The sequence below is a fragment of the Amphiura filiformis genome, chromosome 5 (genome assembly GCF_039555335.1).
Source record: "Amphiura filiformis chromosome 5, Afil_fr2py, whole genome shotgun sequence".
Lineage (NCBI taxonomy): Eukaryota > Metazoa > Echinodermata > Ophiuroidea > Amphilepidida > Amphiuridae > Amphiura > Amphiura filiformis.
The window spans coordinates 40828834-40856221 of NC_092632.1; the positions used below are offsets into that span (position 1 = coordinate 40828834).

General features: G+C 36.0%; 1 protein-coding gene across 1 annotated transcript in view; it reads left to right on the forward strand.

The window, feature by feature from the left end:
- The window catches only part of LOC140152197 (uncharacterized), a 44379-nt gene extending 19501 nt beyond the window's left edge, over positions 1-24878 (forward strand). Inside the window, 17 exon segments of the mRNA XM_072174495.1 lie at positions 8617-8827; positions 9328-9479; positions 10493-10725; positions 11653-11865; positions 12497-12623; positions 13853-13960; positions 15774-15881; positions 16506-16654; positions 17104-17295; positions 18352-18478; positions 18976-19230; positions 20043-20199; positions 21066-21248; positions 21804-21967; positions 22848-23096; positions 23280-23321; positions 23883-24878. Coding sequence (XP_072030596.1) covers positions 8617-8827; positions 9328-9479; positions 10493-10725; positions 11653-11865; positions 12497-12623; positions 13853-13960; positions 15774-15881; positions 16506-16654; positions 17104-17295; positions 18352-18478; positions 18976-19230; positions 20043-20199; positions 21066-21248; positions 21804-21967; positions 22848-23096; positions 23280-23321; positions 23883-24370 — 3158 coding nt within the window. The 3' untranslated portion in view covers positions 24371-24878.
- Positions 24879-27388: the final 2510 nt, after the last annotated feature.

Below are 27388 nucleotides of genomic sequence, written 5' to 3' on the forward strand. Positions count from 1 at the left end.
ATGTATTACTTTGTTTCGTGATGAAAATCGTGATGTTTTTTTCATCACGCTCTAAAACAAATGATTTCTTATGTATTACTTTGTCTTGTGATGAAAATCGTGATGTTTTATTTCATCACGGTTTAAAAGAAATGATTTCTTATGTATTACTCTGTTTTGTGATGAAAATCGTGATGTTTTATTTCATCACGCTTTAAAAAAATTATTTCTTATGTATTACTTTGTTTCGTGATGAAAATCGTGATGTTTTATTTCATCACGCTCTAAAACAAATGATTTCTTATGTATTACTTTATTTTGTGATGAAAATCGTGATGTTTTATTTCATCACGCTTTAAAAGAAATGATTTCTTAAGTATTACTTTGTTTCGTGATGAAAATCGTGATGTTTTATTTCATCATGCTCTAAAGCAAATGATTTCTTACGTATTAGTTTGTTTTGTGATGAAAACTGTGATGTTTTATTTCATCACGCTTTAAAAGAAATGATTTTTTATGTATTACTTTGTTTTGTGATGAAAATCGTGATGTTTTATTTCATCACGCTCTAAAGCAAATGATTTCTTATGTATTACTTTGTTTCGCGCTTTAAAAGAAATCATTCCTTATCTGTTACTTTGTTTTGTGATGAAAATTGTAATGTTTTATGCCTATTATAGGCCTGTATATGGTGAACGTATAGTAGACTGTGATTGGAGTGATTTTGTAGTCACAATGCCAAAAATTCATGGCATTGTGATAGTCTTAAAGTTGGGTAACTTCTTGGATGAGATGTAGATTGTGTATGATAAATGGAACAATAAATATAGTTGTTACATGCATTTTAAGAAAAAATTCTCATTAAAACAGTATGTTGTTTAGAAAAAATGTATAAAGTGATGATGATGATGATATCTCCAAAAGCGTCCCGGTTTTTTTTCTTGCCCTAAATCGTGCCGTATCTACTCATGGCACACGGTTTGGTCATTATAAGACAATGTGTGAAAATCAATAAAATTCATGCGTGTGCTAATCTTTAAGATTAACATTGTGAAATTACAGTATTTGTGCTTGTGCACTTGATGCTTCATTTCTTATTCTTTAATTGTTGCATTATTGCAATTGCAAACTTATGTAATTTTTGATTGTGACTTGAGGATTGTCTCATTAAAATAAGCGGCTGCTTTTTGATGGAATTGTGAAATTCAACATTTCAAATTGGAATTTAAAATTATCCCGTTTACTGGATACAATGTGCTTGTGGAGAGCCTGAACCTTGCTTAACCTTATTACTTTATTTGCTGAAAAACGAACTTGTTATAAACAAACTGACCCACCCCAAAAAGACGCTTTTTGGGCCCCCAATGTCGCCCAAACTGCCTGTAAGCGCACCGCAGCATCCAATGTGAAAATACCACGGCCTAAGGTTGAAGGTGGAAAAACTCCCAAGGCACCTTTCAGGTTATTGACAAACAAGTCTAATCCAAGCGTGTCCCGATGAACATTATCGCACCCCAAGGGATGGATTTCCGGATGGCCAATGGCCTTGTTGCTGCACCAATTCGAAGTGAATGAGACTGAAACGGATGCTGATCTTGAAAGTGGCAAAATTCAAGTGATCTTTTTAGATTGGGAGGCAACTTCCAAGTACTCCCCCATAGCATCAGAGGTTTTAAAATGCTCTTGCACTTGTGGATTGGTCATTCATTACAAACAACAATGTCACAGATAGTGCTTATAATGATTTCAATAACAAATTAACCATCTGGATTGATATTCATTGCCCAATCACGACAACTAAATTATCTCAAGAAAAATCACCTCGGAAACCATGGATTACAGTACAAGTGGCTAATAAAATTGAGTAAAACTAAAGACAGACTCTATAAAAAATATCTCTAAGCCCACTGTCGAGAATAAAATGAAATATAACAAATATAAAAACTATTTAAACTCACTGCTATGTACTCAAAGAAACTGCGCATTACCTCCAAAATTGAATTTCCCAGTCATAACATGAAAAAATAAATGTGGCAAACTCTAAATAAACTTTTAGGTAGGGGGAAAAAAAATTGAAATTTCCTGATTTCCTTACTGATACCGTTAACTATCATAAAGTCATTAATAATAAAGGCTTTGCATTGAAATTTAATGACTTTGTCACAAACATTGGACCATTTTTGGCAGAAAAAATACCAAACCCGATAATAATTCCGTCAACCTTCAATGACTTTTCAAACAACAAAAGCCTCTTCCTTTCCCCAACATCAATTGAAGAAATTATCAAGCTCTCTTCAAAAATCAACACATATAGCTCTGGCGTAGCCGGAATAAGCTCCAATCTTCTAAAATCAATTATCTTAGAACTAAATAAGCGTTCCTCTCACTCACATCTTCAATTCCTCGTTATCATCCGGTATTGTACCCACAAAACTAAAAATTGCCTAAGTCACACCCATTTCTTAAAGCAGACGATTGTCACGATTTCTCTAATTATAGGCCTATATCAATTCTACCATCAATATCAAAACTTCTTGAAAAAGTTATTTATAATCGTATTTTAAATTGTATTTCACTTCATGATTTTCTAAGTCCTCATTAGCTTGGGTTCCGGCCACAAGGATCCACATATATGGCCATTAAAGAGCTTTATTGCAAAATTGCCGAAAACCTTGATAAAAAGCAACACGTAGCAGGCATTTTCCTTGACCTCAGTAAGGCATTCGATACCTTAAACCACAACATCCTTTTGAACAACCTCGATCCTTTTGAACAGCCTCATCAATATTCACTAAAGATAAATTATATAAACAATACTTGGCTAAACCTAATCCTGAAAATAACTTAAATACACAAAATTTTGCAATATACTAAATTCCCTCCTACTAAAATCACTTTAGTTTTCAGCTTAATCTTCATAAGAATAACATGAAAAAGACATGGCAACTCGCAATAATATTCTAGGTAGGAATAAAACCACTCAAACATGCAAGTTATTTTACTGATAATGATGGTAATGTAATTAAAGATCCCGATAAAATTGCAACACTTTAATGATTTCTTTACTAATATAGGTCCATCTCCTGCAAGTAAAATTCCGCCTCCTGATATATCCATTTTGGATCAAATTAAAACTTCTAATTCACCATTAAACTCCCTTTTTCTTTCACCTTGTTCTACCCAAGAAGTTCTCGACATCACGCGTTCCCTTTAATTTAAGGCGAGCACCAGCTGCGGTGTTGATGGCGTCAGCTCAAACATTCTTAAGCAGATTATCCCTGAAATTCTTGATGTCATCATACATATTTTTAATAGCTCCTTATCATCAGGTGTTGTTCCATCAAAATTGAAAACGGCCAAAGTGAATCCGGTTTTAAAATCTGGTGACAAACCTAAATTCACCAATTATCGTCCCATTTCTTTTTTACCATCTATCGCAAAACTGCTCTAGAAGATCATTTATAACCGGATCCTTGACTTCATTAGTGATCACAAAATTCACAGTCCGAACCAATTTGGCTTTCGCAAAAATCATTCCACCATACATGGCTATTTATAACCTGTATGACACCATAACCCCTGCAATTGACAATAAACTATGCACAGTAGGTATCTTCCTTGATTTAAGCAAGGCTTTTGACACCCTTGACCATTCCATTCTCCTTCAAAAACTTTACCACTGTGGCATTAGAGGAACTTCCAATTTGTGGATCAAAAACTATTTAAAGGATAGACAACAATTTGTTGTCTTCAATGGGACACATTCCTCCACTAATACCATCCATTGTGGAGTTCCACAAGGTTCGCTCCTTGGTCCCTTACTTTTCTTCCTTTACATAAATGATTTGCCCAACTGCTCCTCTAAACATAAATTTATTTTATTCGCAGATGATACTAATATAAATTGTACCTATAAAGATCCTAATACCCTTGAAACCCTGCTAAATAAAGATCTTGAAATAATTTCTAACTGGTTTAAATTAAACAAGCTGTCATTAAATGTAAATAAAACTAATTACAGGCGGAATCCCAACATTGACATTAAAGTTAAGATTGATAATAAACAATTAGGTCAAGTTAATACTACTAAATTCTTAGGGATCCTAATTGATGATAATTTCAGTTGGAAGTCCCACACCACTCACGTCTGTAATATCATCTCTAAATATAATGGCATCATCAGAAAAGTTAAGCAATTTCTTCCAATTGAGTCCTTGCCAACCTTATACAACTCGTTGGTTTATCCTTACTTAAAGTAATGTGCAAGTATCTGGGCTGATAATAATAATTCACACCATGACTTTGTTCTCCTGTTGCAAAAAGAAGCTCGTCATAACCTGCACTAACTCACTCTGGTTAGCACATTCTGACCCACTTTTTTTTTTTTTTTTTTTTTACTTAAAACATTACAAATTCAAGATTTGTACATTCATCAAATTGTAATTTTTATGTATCAATTTTATCATTGCCTCCTACCTAACGACCTACTTGATCAAAATTATTTTACTATCAACAGTGATGTGCATAACTACAACACTCGTCAGGCAGGTACATGATATCCATATTGAGCAAACCAACACGTGCCTTGCATATAACACCATCAGAATCCAAGGTGCGTAACTTTGGAATAATTTACCACCAATTCTGAAAAGCGCACCTTCGGTAGCTGTTTTTAAACAACACATGAAAAAACATCTCCTTGGAAAATATTTGACAAGTGAATCGTAATTACATTCATGTTTCATTGCAACTTTAAAACGGTCTCTCATTTTTGCTATCAGGTCAGCTTTATGTCGGCACCCTAATTTTTTGGTACATTATTTAGTTTACCATCAGTTTTATATTTTCCAATTATGTATCATTTCACTCCAAATTGTGTGCCCAGTGCATGGCCAGCCTTGTGGCCATAACTGCTTGCTTTCACTATCTCGTCCATATGCACTCAGTGCACGATTTTTAGTGAAAATTGTACTGAGCGTAATTTTTTTGTTTGTTTTTGTTTTTGTTTTTGTTGTTAAATGTTGTATGTTGTAACTTTAGGCCGAGGGCACTGCACCTCACGCTCTGCGTTTAGCAGTGTCCTCATCCATCTCATTGACGTTTTTCATAAAAGTAGTTACTTTTTCCCATTATATTATTGTATATAAAATACATCCTTATTGTAACTCATTGTATCATAATTATATTGTTGTATGATGAATGGATGAAATAAATTGATCGATTGATTGCTTGATTGCTTGATTGATTTATTTATTGATTGATTGATTGTACCAGAGGTCTGGCCAATACATGGATTCGAAATTATCTCAGTGATAGGAAACAATGTGTGGTATTTAATGACGCAGTATCTCTCATGAATATCACCTGTGGAGTTCCACAGGGGTCAATTCTTGGTCCCTTCCTCTTCTTATTATATCTTAATGACCTTCCCCTTTGTTCCAAAATCCCACACTACACACGTCACTAAAATTGTGTCAAAATATAATGGTAATATACGTAAAGTCCGCCCTTTCCTACCGGAGGCCTCTTTGCAAACCTTATATAATACACTTGCCTTTCATATTTAACTTACTGTGAAATTGTCAGGGCAGATAAAAACAACGCAATCTGGATTCTCTTTTTCTCCTACAAAAACAAGTTATAAGGACGTGCACCAATTCTTTGTGGCTCGCCCACACTGACCCACTTCCAACAATTAAATGTTCAAATTTCAAACAGCAATTTAATTTTTTCGCATTAAAATCACCATCACCTCGAATCAAACATTAATGCTGAACTTAATTTAATATCAAATTGGTTTCAATTAAATAAACGTTCACTAATTATCATGCCTTTCAGAAATAAATACAATAATAAATCTGAAATAAATATAAAAGTACTAATAGATAACCCAGAATTAAATCTGGTTCATACTACTAAAGTATGGGCGATTGGTATTTCCAAGAAATACAAGAAATGGAGTCCTATCTAAGATCGCTCAGTGCTGAAGTACAAACTCAAAATGCGAGATGTATTCAATTCTATATAAATCAATATTCTAATATTGACGCAGATAAATAAGGTTGCCTATTGTCACGATAGCTCTCGGATAAAGTGCATTGTATTACAGACTTGTGATTTAATATTCTATACACCACGTGTATCTGAGCTTTGTATGATTTTAATTCTCAAACAGTTGAATATATCACAATTTTAATGAACAAATTCAGAGTATAGACCTACTTTGAATCTGTTTTTAGCTCACCTGTAATGGGTTTGAGCACTCTTAATTCCAAAATTAGTCACTTATAAAGTAAACTTTCAATTTCAATGTATGATTTAAACATTGTACTGTAAAAAATTCAGTAAACTAAATGTGTATAAAGACAACTGCAATCGCCGCTGGGTTTTACCTGACAACACAATTTTCTTGTACTGGCAACATCATATGGGGTACCGAGCAAGCGTTTAAATCGTAAAAACGTGTATAATAGAACTCTGTGGTACCTCGTGATCGTGTAACTGGTATGCTTAGCCCGAGTCGCTCAGCCTATCCATTATTAACAAAAGCAAAATGAGGAGTACTATTGAACTCACCATTTGTGGGGTACGTTTAACATCCCGTCACAACTGTTTGGGCGACATTGCCCTAGACCACAGGAAGGCCCTGGATTTTTAGCTTGGGGTACACCTGTACTCTTGGAAACTCGTCTTTGAGGACCGGCAACTAGAAGAGACTGGTGCCGAGCTTCTTCAGTCCCCTGCAGCACAAGTTGGACTGGTTCCTCAGGCTGCGGCTCCGCCATCTGTCTCCGTTGTTGACCCAAACTTCTTCCTTGTCACACTGGCCCACCGACAGCTCTGACCACGTCTTGCTTTCGGCATCCTAGGATCTACAAATGAACTGAGACACACGCTAGCCATTAGCAAAATTGAACTTGTACACCATTGTGTTATACAAAAATCAAAGAAATACCACCTTGGTTTGCTGCACAAGCAGTATATGAATTGCCTTAAAATTCCACAAGGGTATTAGCTGGGGTTCAAGCCCACAATCTATGGATTCATAGTCCACTGCATACACCACTGTGGTTGTAATCATAAAACCCTTGAAATATAAACTATTTCCTCTGGCCTTTCCTGATTGGAGAGAAGAAAATTAACCCAAATAATATGACTCTGCATGAATAGGAAAAAATGCACTGCATCAGGATTCAAACATGTGATTCCCGTGTGGGAGCCCTCTCACCATTGCCCCATCTGCCCAATAGCTCGAGCGTAAAAATACAAAATTTAAGCACCCACGGCTAAACACTAAAAGATAGCGCTACAGAAGATTCGAACTCATGGCTATCATTATAACCTTTAGTTCACAAGTCACAGCCTCTACCGCTGCAACACGAGGAACTCTCTAACGATAATAATTTACTTTCCCCATGTATCACAAAAATTTTCAATTCAACCTACCAGTCTTCCAATTACTGATACTGAGGATCTCTTCTCTCTCCACACGTGCCGATGTCCGACACAGTCCAAATTCAGAAAATCTTCTATCTCCACTCAATCACCGATGAAAAAATTCGAAAATCTTCTATTTCCACAGTCACCGATGAAAAATTAAGAAAAATCTTCTATCTCCATGCAGTAACCGATGAAAAAATAATAAACTGCTTCTTGTCAGCAGCAAAGTTGTCCAAGGTGTTGATACTCCAACAGCATTCACAAAAGTGATTATATTTCCCCTCAGCCTACCCAATGAAGATGCCACATGTGTACATGTGGCACTTTAAAATTTTCCGCCAGGCAATATGCAAATTAGCTCATCACCTGATGAGACTGCTGAGAATCAATCATAGCCCCCTCTAGAGATGAAAACCCATCCAACCAGAAAGCCTGAAATAATCCTTGAGGGCTCTCTTTAACTCTATGTAGGCAAATATGCATGTGCCTAAATATAATTAAAAGTGTGCATGAAAGTTCACCTGTATTGGTAATCCATATTATAGAAAGATTTTAATTATTGATCTCAATACAAAAATATTTACATCCATGACTTTTATCTGTTACTACTACAGTCTTCATCAGTGGAATAACCCCTGATTAAGTACTCTTGAAGTGTGATGTAATGATTGAGTCACAGATAAAATACAAAGGTCTATAACCCAATAATTTCATCACACTTCAAATTTTTCTATATATTCAATTAAAGTGAGTATATTTCCCTAAATATAAAAGCTTATCAAGGCAGTCATTTAATTTATTTAAGGATATTGTTAATTGCTAGTTATTTAGGTAATCGTTTGTTATTATATTTATATTGTGAAAGTTGTAAATGGTATAAATAATTATGGTTCACATGTACACTGCAGAATTCCTATTGGGGCCACCTACAAAGGTACACCATCACCAAGGTACTTGACAGGTACTGTGCAGTAGTAGGGAGCACCGGTATACATTGTAGTATAGTATCAGTATAGTACCACGGCTGATGGATCCTGTGCAATAACAACATTGGTACTATATAGGTACTTTATGTGCACCAGTCGGGTTCATTGGCAACAGTGTACCTGTGCAGGTGGCCACAAGTAGTTTTGTTTTAGTCTTGCAATCCAACAACCTCTGTAACATATTATTTGCTCTTTATCTTGGAATATTTAGCTCTTAACAGTGGCGACGGATCTGCTATAGTAGAAATTAATGGAGACTCTTTAGATGCAGACACAGAATATACATTCACCTTAACACTGACCAACTTCTTGGGTGGCAGTGATATGGCCACTTTCACCGTGGAACGTTCTGGAACTGCAGCACCAGAAGTCAAAGTCCTGCCTCAGGGGATTGATCCAGACAGTGTCAAGGTGGCAGATAGGTAAGTTATTACAGTCCAACCTCTTTTATCTGGCAAATGTTGGGACCAAGCCTTGTAATGCGACCTATAAGGAAAAAACTTGGAAGTAATAAAAGTACAAACATACTTTTTTATTATCATTTTGATGTCCAATTGCTTTCATGTTTGCCATTTGTGTGCTTCAGTAGCACATCTATGCCTGTTCCAAAAATGCACAAATCTGAATTTTGGTGTTCTGGTCCAGTAAATCACTGAATAGGCAACACACAGAAGCATTGTCACAAGCGACAAGCATTTTGAAGGCAATTAGATAACAATGGGTCATACCCAAAATATCTTGTATCCCTTCCAGTCATTATTCATCCATGGCAAGGAGAAATGAAGGCTGGAAGGGACATACCTAATTTCCATGTGACACATTCAAAGTTTTTATAACTTTGTATCTGATTTCATATTGCTATAATAGGCAATTGCAGTAAACATGCTGAAATAATTGTGTTTTGTTATCTTCCATATTCCAGTTTTTCCCTGACTGCTGAAGTGAAGTTTTATTCCGAGTGTGTACCAGCAGGAGACACTGTCTTTGAATGGTCAGTTAATGACACAGATATAGCTCTCAATCTGAAGACTCAATACAGCAGGACTTTGTTTGTGGATGCCAACTCGCTGCCTGGTAAGATGTTTATATTAAAAGGGCATTTCGTGATCCACAGCCTCATCCCCACACTTTTCTCAAAAAAAGTTGAGATTTTTATATCACTGGAAACCTCTGGCTACATAATGTTTATGTACAAAATATTTCTTGCAGATTAATTTGTTTAGCAAATGTATCGTGAAATTTGAATTTCGTTCTGGTGCACCAGAACGAAATTACAACGCATAAATCTATGGAGCAGTGTAATACACATAATCATGCATAACTCATGAATGCAAAATCGGAATCAACTGAAATTTTGGGAATAGGTTTTTTTCGTGGATATCTAATGAAAAATGACATAAATAGAGGATGCTAGGATCACGAAATACTCCTTTAAATTGAATGCAGGTGATATATTTCAAATATAACATACTAATATGCAAGATTGAGAACATCACAAGTTAGTGTATATAGATTGATAACTTTATACATGCACTATTATTATTTAAAACATCTTCAAAGTACAAAGGTGTCCAAACATGCCAAATTTGGCACTTGGCAACCATTTCTGTCATATGATTGATCTCTAATAAAACAGGAAACAGAATTCAATGTTCAAGGCTTCTGTAAGACTGTGCTGGCTTTCGCTTAGGGCCTAAACTTTGGTCAAAGTCATGTTCTCACCCAATGCTCCTCTAGTTAAAGGCCAAAGGTCCAAAAAGACTTGGTCTTACACCTCTATCGATTTCATGAAACACCAGGTATCAAATAAATTGATATAAAGGGCCTTGGTTCCTTGGTATGCAAATGTGACGGTTTACGCTCCATTGCTTTTACACAGAGATTTCTGGGCTTGCTCTCTGTTAGGCTGAAACCTTTCCCAATTTCACATGCTCAAGGCCATTACTACACAGGTGAATGAGCGTGAAAGATTCTATCACACAGCTATTTGGTGCGGACTAAATATTACATTAGTGTACTCAGGGAATGTAATGTTGAAGTGCCCCATTAAATGCCTAATCAATAATCCATTTTGCTTATTTCAACAGGTGGAGAAGCTATTGAATTCACTGTTAAAGTTTACAAATCAAGCGATGAAAATGCCTACGTAGAGCAGTCTATAGTTGTGACAACCATCAAATCTGAATTAGTGGCAATCATTAAAGGTGCCAGGGAGTTCACCGTAGGTCGTAGTAGCGGAGAAATTGAAATAGATGGCTCCCTGACCTATGACCCAGATGAAGAGGCTAGAGATTGGGAATATATATGGCAATGTACCCAGGTAAGTCCATTAAAAAGAATACAATACAAAACTGATTTCAGGAAGAAGTTTGAAAAAAATAAGAACTCAACAGAAAAAATAATAAATAAGTGATAAAATCAACAAAAGACATACTTGAGAAAATATTTCTTTAATATTTGGTCCGGGTTTATAGAAGATAGCAAAAACAATCCCAACAAGGCCAAAGAAAGTATGTCTCAAAGCTGCTGCATGCACTTTCTTTTTAGATGAGCATTTGTCTCTGAGAAATTGGCAATTTTTTTCATCCATTTTCATTTTCAAAGCATTTGTGATATAACTTTAGATTAGTGAAATATTTCATTATGTATAAGTTTTGAAAGTTTTGAGCATCTCAAGCTCATTCTGGCTGATATTGAGTCAGCGGGAAATAAAGAGGGGGCACGGTTGTTTGATAAATGCAAACTATAGATGGCGCTATTTATCCTAAATCATATTTCTTTATTTGCAAGGGGTAGGTGATTAATACTGCCATTAAAACAGCTGGAATAGGTGAAACAAGCAACAAGGAAATTTTATTAACATATTTTATCAAACAATAAAAGGAATTATTTGTATTGCAGCTTGAAAGAGTAATTTCCAGTCACTAAATAGCGCCATCAATTTTGTTATTAATAGATACATTTTAAATCCGAAAAAGCTATAATAATGCTATAAAAGTGATTAATTTTGTAAAAGAGTCGACATTAAAGTTGAGAATGGCTCACAAGCATCTGTATACATTAGGATGACATCACATTTAGCTGTTTCAGCCTAAAATCTGGTTGTACATGATGTTTTGTTTGAAAAACTAATAAATGATCCCATCAAACAACCGTGGGGGAAAAAACCTGCATTCTGAACTTAACATGCTTTGAAACATTCTAGATTTTGTGTGTGTAATGTTCTATTGAATCCTGTATCTTATAGACAACAGACAACAGTGCCTGCTGGTCATTCAATCCAGATCGTATTGGTGAATTAATCATCAATGAAACCAACATCGATGGCGCTGTTTTGACCTTTGATGCGTTGGCTTTTGAAGCAGATAAGAGTTATGAAATCACTCTAGTAGCTACCAAACAGGAGAGGTCTGCATCAGCCAGTATTTATATAGATGCTGTCAATGGAAACCCACCAAAGGCAAGTCATAAAACAATCCGTGAGAACAATGATATTCGTTTTTTGTTAAGGAATCGGTTTGCACAGTATTTTTGTGAGACCTGAGAACACATCTGACATATTGAATTGCATTCTGAATATGAGGAATGTCCTGATATCAAATAATTTTGATTTTTTGAAATTGGCAATATAATACAAATTTTATGGCAAATTATTGATATTTTTATATTTTTGATATTTAACAATCCTTGAAGTAAACTGTATCTAATGATATGTACTTAAAGTGTATGTAGCTGGGATGAAAAGCCGACCATCAATTGAAAATTTTGACCTTTTATATTGAAGATATATAGTTTTTCCCAAAAAATACCTACATTTTTTGGTGTTTTGGGGGAAAAATGTATATCTTCAATACAAAAGGTCAAAATTTTCATATGATGGACGGGTTTTCATCCCAGCTAAGTCCATATCATTAGGACCATCATGTACCATAAACTTATCCTGTTGCCAAAAAGGTTGGATTCATTATACAATCAATCCCTTTGCTCCCAATGTCAAAAAGAAATCTACACCACTGGTATACAATTCTTCTTAACTGATTGAAACAGAAAACAAGAAATCAATTCTTTTTCTAAACTTATACTGATTTCAGATTGAATTTGATGAGCTTCAAGATGATGGCAAGGTTAAAGATACAGACGTCATTTTCTTGACCGCATTCGTCTATGGAGCAGATGCTGATGATGAGATTACATGGACCACTGTAGGCACTGAAGAAGGTAAGATGGTTTATCATAATAACTACCGACGCAGGCATTGATTGCAACAAAAGTGTAATAACTCTACACAACAAACTCCAGTCAAATTTAACCCTATGAGAACTACCTGCCGATTGGCCAAAATTAATATTGTCTTCAAATTTGAACCAATCAAGGAGGTTATTAATAAGATCATCTGCAAATGCAAGTCTGACCATAAATAGTTTAAAGCCTAGTCATAATTGGCAATTGAAATGAAAATATCAAGTTATCAACCAATCAGATATGCTGTTAGATGACCAGCAGTATCCAGAGGGTTAATAGTGCATAAAAGTGTCACATAAAGTGGACCATTTTGACATACTTCAAATACACTGAACCACAATAATCTCATCTCTTATAGCAAAGTTAAATAACCTCCATTCAATCATTTATAGTTAAAATTTGACCTCAGGTTGTTGAGTATGAGTTTAATAGATTAACATGTTTGATATCACAGGGATGTCTTACAGGCCTATTCCCTTTCCACAGAGAAACACACTTAGGGGCATACATATTTAAGCATACACTAAGCAGAAAGGTTGTTGGTGTTAAGGTGTTTTGGCACATTTCTCAGTTAAATGTTTGGATTATTTAACTGTATTTGTGACCAAGGCAAGCAAAATGGAGACAATGTCATAAAGCTAAATTTCAGATTGTGCATTATAATGATGAAGAATGTTTAATCAAACTTTAAGGTTAGCAACTATTTTAAACTGTTGCAATTTGGTAGTTCACAGCATCTTGCGAACGGAGCTTTGGCAAAAATTGCATTGATCATTTCATAGCGAGTGTGTAGAATAATGTTGTTGTTCTTGAGGTATGTTGTAAAGAGGGCTGAAACAACAACACTTTTGTAAAACATCCATAACTCATTCACAACAATAAATCAAGCAAGTTTTCAAAGTATATGATTTTGTAGAAGGAACTACGACCAACAATACCGGTACATAGTCTACCCTTAAGTACCCTAATTCTTATAATTATAGCGGATGATAATATAACAGCTATGGTAAAATCAACAGCCTTCTGGGAAATTCAAATTTCATTCAGTGAGAGTGTTAGTAAACAATATATATTTCTTTCAGTCTTTACCTATAAATTCCATAACAGTTAAATTGTCAATTTAGTTGAACAAATTTACCTTCACAATAAATCTGAATTCATTTGAAGCTGATTGTGTCTATCCTTTTGTCTAAAAATCATTTCAGGTTATGGTTTCATTGATCTGACTGATCCTAGCAATTTGCTGTATGGATTCCCAAGAGTTCTTGATACAGGAGCTGGGTTCTTGATTGCTATGGTTGGAATCCAAGGAGGTAAGGTTATGGTTTCATTGATCTGACTAATCCTAGCAATTTGCTATATGGATTCCCAAGAGTTCTTGGTACAGGAGCTGGGTTCTTGATTGCTATGATTGGAATCCAAGGAGGTAAGGTTATGGTTTCATTGATCTGATCAATCCTAGCAATTTGCTATATGGATTCCCAAGAGTTCTTGATACAGGAGCTGGGTTCTTGATTGCTATGATTGGAATCCAAGGAGGTAAGGTTATGGTTTCATTGATCTGACTAATCCTAGCAATTTGCTATATGGATTCCCAAGAGTTCTTGATACAGGAGCTGGGTTCTTGATTGCTATGGTTGGAATCCAAGGAGGTAAGGTTATGGTTTCATTGATCTGACTAATCCTAGCAATTTGCTATATGGATTCCCAAGAGTTCTTGGTACAGGAGCTGGGTTCTTGATTGCTATGATTGGAATCCAAGGAGGTAAGGTTATGGTTTCATTGATCTGACTAATCCTAGCAATTTGCTATATGGATTCCCAAGAGTTCTTGATACAGGAGCTGGGTTCTTGATTGCTATGATTGGAATCCAAGGAGGTAAGGTTATGGTTTCATTGATCTGACTAATCCTAGCAATTTGCTCTATGGATTCCCAAGAGTTCTTGATACAGGAGCTGGGTTCTTGATTGCTATGATTGGAATCCAAGGAGGTACGGTTATGGTTTCATTGATCTGACTAATCCTAGCAATTTACTGTATGGATTCCCAAGAGTTCTTGATACAGGAGCTGGGTTCTTGATTGCTATGATTGGAATCCAAGGAGGTAAGGTTATGGTTTCATTGATCTGACTAATCCTAGCAATTTGCTATATGGATTCCCAAGAGTTCTTGATACAGGAGCTGGGTTCTTGATTGCTATGATTGGAATCCAAGGAGGTAAGGTTATGGTTTCATTGATCTGACTGATCCTAGCAATTTGCTGTATGGATTCCCAAGAGTTCTTGGTACAGGAGCTGGGTTCTTGATTGCTATGATTGGAATCCAAGGAGGTAAGGATATGGTTTCATTGATCTGACTGATCCTAGCAATTTGTTGTATGGATTCCCAAGAGTTCTTGATACAGGAGCTGGGTTCTTGATTGCTATGATTGGAATCCAAGGAGGTAAGGTTATGGTTTCATTGATCTGACTGATCCTAGCAATTTGCTGTATGGATTCCCAAGAGTTCTTGATACAGGAGCTGGGTTCTTGATTGCTATGATTGGAATCCAAGGAGGTAAGGTTATGGTTTCATTGATCTGACTGATCCTAGCAATTTGCTGTATGGATTCCCAAGAGTTTTTGATACAGGAGCTGGGTTCTTGATTGCTATGATTGGAATCCAAGGAGGTAAGGTTATGGTTTCATTGATCTGACTAATCCTAGCAATATGCTGTATGGATTCCCAAGAGTTTTTGATACAGGAGCTGGGTTCTTGATTGCTATGATTGGAATCCAAGGAGGTAAGGTTATGGTGTCATTGATCTGACTGATCCTAGCAATTTGCTGTATCGATTCCCAAGAGTTCTCGATACAGGAGCTGGGTTCTTGATTGCTATGATTGGAATCCAAGGAGGTAAGGTTATGGTTTCATTGATCTGACTGATCCTAGCAATTTGCTGTATGGATTCCCAAGAGTTCTTGATACAGGAGCTGGGTTCTTGATTGCTATGATTGGAATCCAAGGAGGTAAGGTTATGGTTTCATTGATCTGACTGATCCTAGCAATTTGTTGTATGGATTCCCAAGAGTTCTTGATACAGGAGCTGGGTTCTTGATTGCTATGATTGGAATCCAAGGAGGTAAGGTTATGGTTTCATTGATCTGACTGATCCTAGCAATTTGCTGTATGGATTCCCAAGAGTTATTGATACAGGAGCTGGGTTCTTGATTGCTATGATTGGAATCCAAGGAGGTAAGTACAAGTCATTTTTACTGTTGCTGCTATTGTTGACGTTGTTATTTTTGATGTTGTGGTTATTATTGATGTTACATCATGTGTCAAGTCAACACCATTGCTGTATACTAGTAATTATGTGGACAAGAGACAAACAAAGGGGAACAATTGAATACATCGAATACAGGGATTAGTAGTAACAGAATCCTATTAATAAATTAACAACTTTCAAGGAGGGTTTCTGATAATTTTAAGATGAAATAATGAGGTAAAATGATAACCACTTAGCCGCTTAACTGTAGATTCTAAAAACTGTAATGTAGTTCTTCAAAACTTCAAACATTTTATACTTAAAATTTGAAATGCATAGACTAACTGCAAAGAGATGTTACCAGCAATGGGCTATTCCATTCGAAATCCATACACCCCCTGTGGAAGACATGACCTTACACAGGGGGTGTAGATTTCAAATGGTATCACCCATTTAGGTAAATCAATTTGAAATACATACTCCCTGTGTTAAACTTTAAGACCAAGTCTCCCACAGGAGGTGTGTGGATATAAAGTGGAATATCCCGTTAAGCATGATAAGTGAGAATGCTGTTAATTACCATGATTACAACTGAATTTACAAAATTTCAGGTATTGCTGAGCGTGGTACAGACTATGCATTCCTCATCACTGCAACAAATGTGGAAGGCCAATCAGGAACTGCTAAAGCATATATTACTGTACGCTCAGGGCCGACATCCTGTGAATTCTCTGTGGATGACTATGAAGCACTTTCTGAGGTAAGTTGTTGCAATCAAAACATATTTATATACCAATATAAAACTATGAAAAATTTTCATCACCAAATGTTCTGTTTCATTGCCTGATTATGTAAAACAAATTGTTGTCAAAATGTAAATACCTCTCTTTTGTCCTAGAATAAGCTTATAGTTGAGCCTAATTTTTTCAAGTATATAGAGAAGGAGAACAGGGACTCCCATTGTGAGAAGTCAAAATCAGCCTATTTCTGTATGTTCCAGGAACAACACCAAAAGATCTCCTCAACTTGACCCCGGTAATATGTTGATAAATCCTGGATATACTGCTGGCTTCTGGCCCCCATGCACACCCTCATATTTATTCACAATCAAGTCAAATCATTGACCATGCCTATATTTGAGGCCATCATCCTATCAATGTGACATCCTGCGTAGAATTTCTTTTAATTGGGCATAATTTTTCTTTGTAGGCTAGTGTCCTGGTAGAGAACTGTGTAACAGATTCAGATGCGCAACCATTGAAATACCAACTCTTCACAGTGGACATGTTGGATGCAGAGTTAGTGAAAAAATCAGTCTCGGACGCAGTCTCAGAACCAGAATTCAGTTTTGTTGGTAAACCAAGTGAATTAGCAAATAACACCAGGGTATACATCATGGAGGTAAGCCCGTAAATGTGACCCGCTCTAACAAAACCAGGAACAAGTTGTATTTTTGACATTTCACGATTTGGATAAAAATGTAAGCACTAGACAATAAGCCTTAAAATGATACCAAAATTATATAAATAGCATCAATACTTTTCAAGATATGGATAATTTTGTAAATGATACCTTGATATTTTTGCCAAATTGCTATTCTGAGTAATGGGCCAATTAGTTTCCTGACTTACACAGGATTGAATAGAGATTATCATAGTTCAACTGTTATTTATTGATTAAATAAACCACTTTGTAATAAGTTCTTTCAAGGATTTGGAAAGTCCACTTTGTCCTGCTGTCAAATATACTATGAAATTAAGAATTCCAAAATTTCATTTTTTTATGGGCATGTCATCTTTAAAGGCCTGTAACTCAAAAACATGTCTTGCGACTGGATTTGTTGGAGCTTGTCACAAATAAACAGTAGACCAGGGGTGTTAATAATCTTGCAGGCCACAGAGGGCCAAACTCTTTTCACATATCTGTGCTTGAGTGACATTATAAAGCCTTGTTTTGCTATGCTTACTATAGAATTCAGAGCTACTTTTTAAAGGGCCAACAACAATAATGGTCGGCGTTCCGAATCTGGGCCACCTATTGGGCTATTCCAAAAATCTTCCATGGGGGAGTGTGGATTTTAAGTGTAATAGCCCCTGCATTAGACCATTATATTATTAGCACTTAATAATATCTGAAACTGGATTGTACCACATTTTAAAGACAACAGTGTGATTCCTTACCATGAAATGAAAGATTTTAAATCATTAAAAAAAAAAGTGCCACTGACCAACTGGGATTTGATGATGGGGCTCTCTGCATGCTACCATTGATCCACTCTTTGCATGCTACCATTGATCCAATGATTTTCTGATAGTTATGATAATGCTTTCCTTTTAGCCCTGTTCTCTGTATCTGTGTCTTGTACAAAGAATAAAGACAAATTTCCAACTAGATGAGAGCAGATGGAGTGACTCTGTTCTAGCAAAATATTAATACTTTATGAACACTCTATTCCAGGTCTGCAACAAGTTCAGAATATGTTCATTATATGATGCAACTGCTGTTGTAACAGCAAAAACATCTTTCAGTGAAGAAGAAAAGACGGCGTACAAGGAGGTACAAGTCTTGGAACCAAAATACAAAGGTATGTTTAATTTACATTGTGGTGGAAGAAGGGTTCAAGTAAAATAGCTGCCTTTTTTTAATTTCCAACTGTGTGCATTGATGAAAACAAAACACTTGAACCAAAATTACTCATTGCAGCCATCACCTTCAATCTTCAACTAATTTTTAGTGTATCCAGTGGGTGCACAAAGTGCTTCCCTCTCTGTATGGTTGCTTTTGGAGGGATGGTAAAGTTGCTGGGTTTTTATAATGTGCTACTTTTGTGGAGTACCAGAAGTGGGTAAAGATTTTGTTTTAATGTGTCACTTTTGATCGAAGATGTTGCTTTTGGAGAGTGGGTAAGAATTTTAATTGTTTTTGTAAATCTTTTTATTTCCTATTTTTGAGATTTCAAAAAAGATGTATGAATAATAACACTGTGTATACTTATGAATAATGTTTTCATCTATTTATACAGTTGAACTTTGACACATTTTTACAAGACTTGTTTGTTTGTTTGTTTGTTTGTTTATTCAGGTGACTATCTCTCCGCATTTGGTAATCTTGGACTTCTTGCTGATGTTGAAAGCAGTGATGATTCAAGGCGTCGTCGCCGTGGCATCTCAAGAAAACGCAGAGTAGCAGCAGCTGTCACCACAGACACTGCAGCAGACCAACTTGAACTGATTGAGTTGACATTGTCTGAGACAGTTTTGACCGTAAGCAGTGCCCAGATGTTGATTGACAACACAGCTTCTATGACAATGAGTGATATGTCTATAGATGACCAAAGTAAGTTCAGTGAAATGCAACATAATATTCATAATACACTAAAAGATTTCTGTTGTGGCTGCCTGCTCAAGTACATTGTTGCCAAAGTATCTGAGTGGTACACTCGAGTACCTACACAGTACCAATACTACACAGGAACCGTCAGTAGTGGTACTGTACTGGTATTACACTGGTAATTGCCTGTGCTGTACAGTATGGGCCAAGTACCTTGGTGATGGTGTACCTGTGCAGGTAGCCCCAATAGGAATCTTGTGGTGTAATTGATATGATTTTGTAACTGTAAGGAAATACATAATGGTTCTTCAAAAATTTTGACCATTTAACAATTTTTTTAATATATTATAGGCACTATTAATAATCCCAGAGAAAGTATTAAAATATTTAATTTTTGAGAGAAAAACTTTGTGGTTCTGGAACCCAGTTTTTCACACAGTATTTTGTCAATTTCCAATAATTTGCCTTAAAATTTGTATTTTATTGCAAATTTCAAAGAATGCAATTTGGTGTGTCTGATACATGCCATCAAGGGCCCACAAAAAATACTGTGCAAAGGGTCTGAACCCTTCATTTGTAATTTTATCATCCTATCCTCTGTTTGAGTATATATCTATTAAAAAGCTTTATTCCCAAAATTTTCAGTTGATTCTGAATTTTGCTTTTTTTCTGTATTTTGAATTGCTCCATAGGCTGCTGTGCTGTAATTTTGTTCAGTTAACAGAACATTGATACAAATTTAACAATATTTTTACTAAGCAAAATGAATCTGCAAATTGTTTTGCACACAAACATTATGGATGCTCTTTTCATTTCAGCTCAATTGCTAGATTACTTCCTTGAAATGATTGCAGTTTATGAGGACGCAGGAGAAACAGTTCCAGATAGTTCTTCTGATATCATCCTGGAGAAAGTCGGTGAAATTTCCAGCGGTCTTGACACAACTTTATATGAAAGTGTTTTGAACAAGGCTAAGTAAGAAAATTGTATTGTTATTAATTATATTTTAAAGTTCTGTATCATTGCCCGGTATCATTGGTTCTTGTTATGTTTGTTACTTGTGAAAGAATGAAAAAAAGAGTGATTATTTATGCACTCCAAACAGAGTGAACAGCACTGCAAAAGAGTGCAATGTCCGTGCTTTAAGTTATGATATGAGGGACCACTCTTTTTGGTATGGTTCTTTACATTGCTTCTTGAAGTTTTGGAGCTGGAGTGATTTTCACTCTTTTTGGAGAGCATAGATATTCACTCTTTTTGGTCACCTTTTGACACTAACAGAGTATGTTTTTGCTATTTTTGTTTGGTATATTTTATAAATGGTGCAAAAATACCAGGTTTTGCCTGTCAGTTGCATTATAATTATTATAAAGTATATTTTTCTTGATTGAAAAGAAAGCCTTGTCAGTATGTCACATTGTGAGTTAATGCTTTCTAGCTCTCAACCCTTGATATAAATAAGTCAATCTGTACTTTGTTGATAGCCATATGTTGGACAGTAGAAGCATGTTTTCATCTTGGAATAGATTCATCTGGATTGTATAATGTCATAAAGTTCATAATTTATTTAGACAAATCCAAATTCTACTCACTGTTTAGACAGTTTTGATTTTGTCACCAAGATCGGGCAACTTCTTCAGTAATGCGACGATCCGCCTACATTCCTGCGAAATTTCTCATTCCTAATATGATCCACTGTTAAGAATTTTGCACCCGAGGAATGAGAAATTTTGCTGGAAAGTAGGCGGATCGTCACATTACTGAAGAAGTACATAAATTATGAACTTTATAACTTTATGAATATTGATAATTATTTATTCTTTGAAATTATTTTCTTACAGAGCTGTTCAGGAGAAGCTTCTTGGCAGTTTAACATCCGAGTTGGTCCTGGGAGGTGGTGTGTCAGAAGTAGTTGATGAGGATGTTACACTTGGAATTCAGAAAACTCTTTTGGATGGAGACTTCAACACAAAGACTAGTGGCGATGTAGTTGCTATTGATTTTGGATCTGAACTCAATAACATGTAAGTTTTATCTGATGACCAGGGTCCAATAATTTTTGCGGTTTGGGCATTTCCCTCCCAAGAAAAATCATGCACATGGGGCAAAAATTACACCCGTTTTATTAAGCCTTTGGATGTCCTTTATAGAGGTCATGCTATTCCTCTCATGCATCGGCTTTATTTGTCTTAATATTGCAATGCGAGCACCACTTTGTCACGCTCCCCTCCATCCCATCTTAAATATCTTGCATACGGATTGGTATAATCTCTTTTCTCTGTCATGTCAAAGATTGAAAACTAATGGAAAAGAACAGAAACCTCTGATTCAAGGAGATGAAGAAAGAACTCCTTTGGAGTGAAATGTGTCAAAAAAGAGAACTTCTATTTTGTGATGGTGAAATTACAATTTTGATGATAACAACGACGAATGACGATGACAAAGATGATAATTATGATGCTATTGAGGCCTGACAAGTTTGTTTATAAGTGCAAACAAAGTAATTTATAACTAAACAACAACAACAACAATTTGAGAAGAATATAAGCAAGGATAATTTTGATTTTTACCATCACTAGGTTTGGAGCAGCTTGGTCATGTAGCTCTGGAGATGCCTGTTCTGGAGTCACACTCAAGATTTCTCATTATAACACAGATGTGGATACATACTCCAAGACTACTGATGATAGAAACAACAGAGCAGCTGATATCATTGACATCAAGTTGGCTGACCCTGATTCTGGTAGGTTAAGATTATAGAACCCCCTCCCCCATAAATTGACAAAAGGTCTGCTTTGTCTATTAAAAAAAAAAATAATTGGGAGACAAATGTCAAATTGGTAGCAACACAGCTTTGGGCAACATGGACAACTGGTACACAGAGTATTGTGAAATGTTGGCCAGAAATTATTTTCACCAGAAACTGTCGTGTACAGTCGACCTGTGTTTACTGACAGTCCATAATTAACTGTGGAACACAGGCCCTTCACTAGCTTTTACTGGCATTGCCCCTGAGCTGTTTTGTTTCATGAGAATACAAGGATCCCATTATCCTTCTGATTCTGTATTTTTGAGAACAAGGACACAAATTGCAAAAAAATTGGTCGATATGGACCAAAATCCTTATAAATTTTGTACCTTTTCTGATGAAACAATCCATAGAAATGACTAAGGGTTTCTGGCAATACCACATTTTTATCCAAAACCAGAACAATTACCAAACTGGGTAGAATTTGCTAGACTTGAATCCAGTCCTTGTTTACAGAGTTTAGGGTTAGGGTTTAGTGTTGGGGTAGGGCAGTCTTGTGTTGAGACTAGTAGAGTTGACCCTATTCGGTAATCGCTCCCCAAAACCAAATAGAGCTATTCCAGTTGAAATCCATACCCAATCTGCCACACAAGGGGTATAGATTTCAAATGGAGTCACCCACCACGTAGGTATATAAACCCATTTTAAATTCTCACTCCCTGTGTCATGTCATGTCTTCCATAGGGGTTGTATGGATTCAAAAGGAATAGACCAATATCACTTTACTTCTTCCAAGTTTTTCCAAAACAAAACATAACATAAATGTAACATTATATAAATATCATCCATTTTATTGATTTCTTACAACCAACAGACCAGCAGCTTAACATCACTGATCTGTCCACCCCAGTGCAACTGACCTTCCCTGTAACCATCAGCATGGGCGATGTACAATACTCCTGTGTCTATTGGGATACAACCAATGAAGAATGGTCTACAAGTGGTCTTACTACCACTGATTCTGGAGATGGCATTATTGTCTGCGCCACTACTCATCTCACTGTGTTTACAGTCCTTGGTATACCTGCTACTACCACTACAATGCCTGATGTAACAACTACTGGTAAGCGTATGTCAAATCTCATCATTATTAGCCATTTTTGTTCTTTTTATCCACTTATTGACACTATAGGCCACATGTCCTCTCTCCTTTTCAAGACTGAGTGATTCCACTGGTTATGCTCTTTTTGAAATATTGACTTCAAAAGATTTTAATGTGTTATATATTTTTTTCAATTTTCTATAGGACCAGTTGATGCTAAAAATGGTGGACTTCTGTCCCTTGATGGTAAGTATACAAAACTACATACCGTAAAAATGTGAAAGTTAGCATATGTGCTTACTATCGAGTGCTTTTGAAAGCATTAAATTGTACCAAAGTCCACGCTTTACAAACTGAATTAATGGGGTTGAGACACACATTTGCAGGTTTACTTGTTCAGTATATAAACTATATGTATTGATGATTTGCTCAAAACTTTTTACACTTTTGTGGATGGGGCTCTTCATGTCTGCATGTTTTAAAACACTTGATAGTAAGCACATATGCTAACTATCGAGTTTTTACGGTATTAAATGTATCTTTCAAGCATTCTTCAGATCTCAAATTAATCAAAAGTAACCCCTATGTTTGGTCATTATATTTTATTCTTTAAGTGCCTCAATTGCAGGCTTCACAATACTGTAATAAATAAACTAACATTGCTTGTTTTTAATTCGTGATTTTGATTTATGTACATTGATTTATGCCTGAAAGAATATATTCACACATTTTTTCACTTTTACAGTAACAAAGAATGAAAAGTTCCATTTCAGTTGAAATATGGTGTCATTTTTCTTCATTTTGCAGGTTATCTATTGTGGGTCATCATTGCTATTGTAGTAGTCGTCATTCTAGTTATCATTGTCATCTTGTTAATCTGCATTGTCTGTAAGATGGGTAACCGTGATAAGAAACGTGTGAGTCCCAGTCCTGAACCAGATACTTTGGCTACAACACCACATGCTGAAAAAGGGGAGATTAACCATCAGCGGCAGCCTTCTGCTGTACAGCCAGGTCATGGTCAACCTGGCTATGGTCAACCTGGCTATGGCCAACCTGTCTATGGCCAACCTGGCTATGGTCAACCTGGCTATGGTCAACCTGGCTATGGTCAACCTGGCTATGGCCAACCTGGCTATGGTCAACCTGGCTACGGTCAACAACCTGCACCACTGCCTCCTGCACCAAGGGATATGGGTTATGATAACCAAGCAGGTGTGGTCCCATCAGCGCCTTCTTACAATGCACCACCACCAGCATATGGTGCCAACCATGGCATGACACTTGTGTCATAAGATGTGTACATTTTAAAATGCATTTTTTTAAATTGACTTTTACGAGTAACTAATACAGAATAAAGTTTGCTTCACTATGGCACTGTCAGCAAAATGGAGATCAATTACATTTGACCCCAGCTTATAATTGACCTTTTCTGTAAATCTTATAATTCCTTGTAGTTAGACCCAAGATGTCGTCATTTGACATCACGCTGATGTGCACATCGTTTAGCAAACACCATTTCTGTGCATTGCAAGTTGGTGTAATGCCAAATGACGACATCTGGGGTCTAACTACAAGGAATTATGGGATTTATACTTGCACCAAAGTATGGCGTGCCACTTGGATCACAAGATCGAAAATCAACATGCTACCTCATATTATAACTTGCCAAATATATCACAAGATCAGTGCACATTGGCGTACCGTGGCCGCTCCAACCCCGGGGGGGGGGGGGGCTGAAGAAAATTCAATTTTGCCGCCCCTTCCCCAAAAGCCTGAAAAGGTTGACCCTTTTTTTTTTTTCAGTGGTTTGAAAAGTGAAGAGCAAAAAAAAAAAAGCATTTTAGGCGCTAGCGCCCTGAACGCAACACATTTTGATGTATAGTACCATTTTTTCAAAATTTTTTATACTTTATCTAATTTGTTCGCCCTTTTTTATTTACTAATTCTTTTTGCCGCCCCATTCGTTTTTGCCGCCCTGTTTTTGCCGCCTTCTTCTTCCGCCGCCCTTCGCTTTTGGCCGCCCCTGCTTTTTACTCCCGGGAGGCTGGCACCCCCAAAGCCCCCCCCCCCCAAAAAAAAATATGTGCATGGTGCATGTCATTAATTGGTCTCCAGCAGCAAAGCTATTATACTGTGTGTATTTTTTAAACTATGCTGATGTAAATAAGTGCATTACTAATTACGAGCCCCATTGGGCTATTCCATTTAAAATCCACACTCCCATGTGGAAGATTTTGGAAATATGTCCCACAGGGGGAGTGTGAATTTCAAATGGAATGAACACACTAGGCAGCTCCATTTGAATTTCATACATCCTCTGAGAAAGATTCATCATGAATCTTCCACTGAGGGAGCTGCTAATGTGTTCATTCCATTTGAAATTGATACTCCCTCTGTGGAAGATATTTCCAAAATCTTCCACAGGGGAAGTGTGAATTTTAAATGGAATGTCCCATTTTGCGTCATTAAGAAGTGCACATGTGATTTGTATTTCGAGGTAATATCTTTTAGATCTTTAAGAATAGTTGAGAAAGAATATGTACAGTGATTGGTTTTTTTATTTGTTAAATATACATTTTTTTATTTTTTTATTATGAAAATTAGTGTCAAAAAACTTTACTTTTAATACAATTTAGTGCCCAGCATCAAGGCTGATTTTGATATTCCAAATATAACTTCAAAATACCTCATAAAATATAACATAAATGAGTATACTCAGTAATAATCATTTTGAGATGCCTCATTTTTAACAGGATCCAGTACAATGAGGTGAATATAGATCATAATTCAATTTGCCTCTTACATTACATATCTGAATGCTTAGATGACATATTAGGCATATTATTTGGGGGTTCATTCATGTATTTTCATGATTGATTATGCCTGAAAGCCCCTTAGTGATGAAAATAAATATATAGTACTTACCAGAATATCAATTTTGTGATTCTTATTTCATCAAAATAATAACAACAAATAACAAGTATATAATATTATCAAAAACCAGATTTCAATCATTTTCCCAGGTTCTCAAGCAATCGGAAATGCAGAAATCGTTAGAGTATGTAAAATGATTCATTTTTGGTTGTTGCAAAAAAAATGAATACAAACCTTTGATCAGATATATAAATAATAAAAAAATAGTGTCACTGAAAGGAAAGAATCCATGTGCCTGTTTTGGCATTATATTGACATAATTGAAGCAGATTTTCCAAAACTTCAGTTACTTTATTACAAACACATGTAACTTTTTTTAATTGAAAGCTTCTGTAAAAACTACATGTCACCGAGAGTATTATTGACTTATTGGGCTATTCCATTCAACATCCACAACCCTTGTGGAAGACGACATTTTTGTGTGTTTCATTTTTCCAGCTGGAAACAACAGAAAATATTAAAATACTGTCAAATTTTACAAAATGTAGCCACTCGTTTCTGAAATTTTGTTTGGAATTCCGAATAGTGCCACTTGTACCACTGTTTTTAGATGGAAATTGTATTGGGAGTGGCTAAAATGGTTTAATTTGGTTACAATTCCAAAATATTTTTCAAGGGGGTGTAGTTTTCAAAGGGAATAGCCCATTGGTAACAGGCAATTGACATTCAGTAATATCAATGAATTATGTATGATCGGTGATACATTAAAGCCTTAAGTTACAGCATCATATGAAAACTATATATATTTTTCTGGTCTTATTTCATGCAATGTTATGAATTGCTTTTGACAAATTAAAAACTTGTCAAAAGCAATTGAAGAAACTAATCTTTTTGATGATGGATACAAAAACAAAAGATTCTAAGAGCCAGAATTACTCAGCTATTTGTGACCATATAGTCGGGGCTATGGGTGGAGGGGAGAGTAAGAAACGAGTGAGTGACAGAAGAACAAAATGAGATCAAAAGGAGGGGCAAGGAGAGATGAGGGGAACTACAATCTTGACCCATGTATATGATACTGTTTATGATCAATGTCTGTGGAGAATGCAAGTAAGACATCTTCAGTAGATAGTCAATAGTAGATCGGCCATAAATATTATCGTCAGAAGATAGCAAGCAAAGCAAACAACATGAAAATAATGTTCCAAAAACATTGCCTAACATGCATTCTAGATGATTATTCAGTACGTTTCATGGCTATACTAATTGACCGCGCTCTTGAAAAAATAGCCAAATGCAAAGTTATAAGATCCTGTGTCATATACTGGGGTACCCAAAAAGGTGGTTTTGTTACATTTTGATGTGCAGCTTGGATTTCAAAACACTGTCTCTTGAGTGTTCCGTCACTCTTCTAATTTATTCTAGATTACTCATGT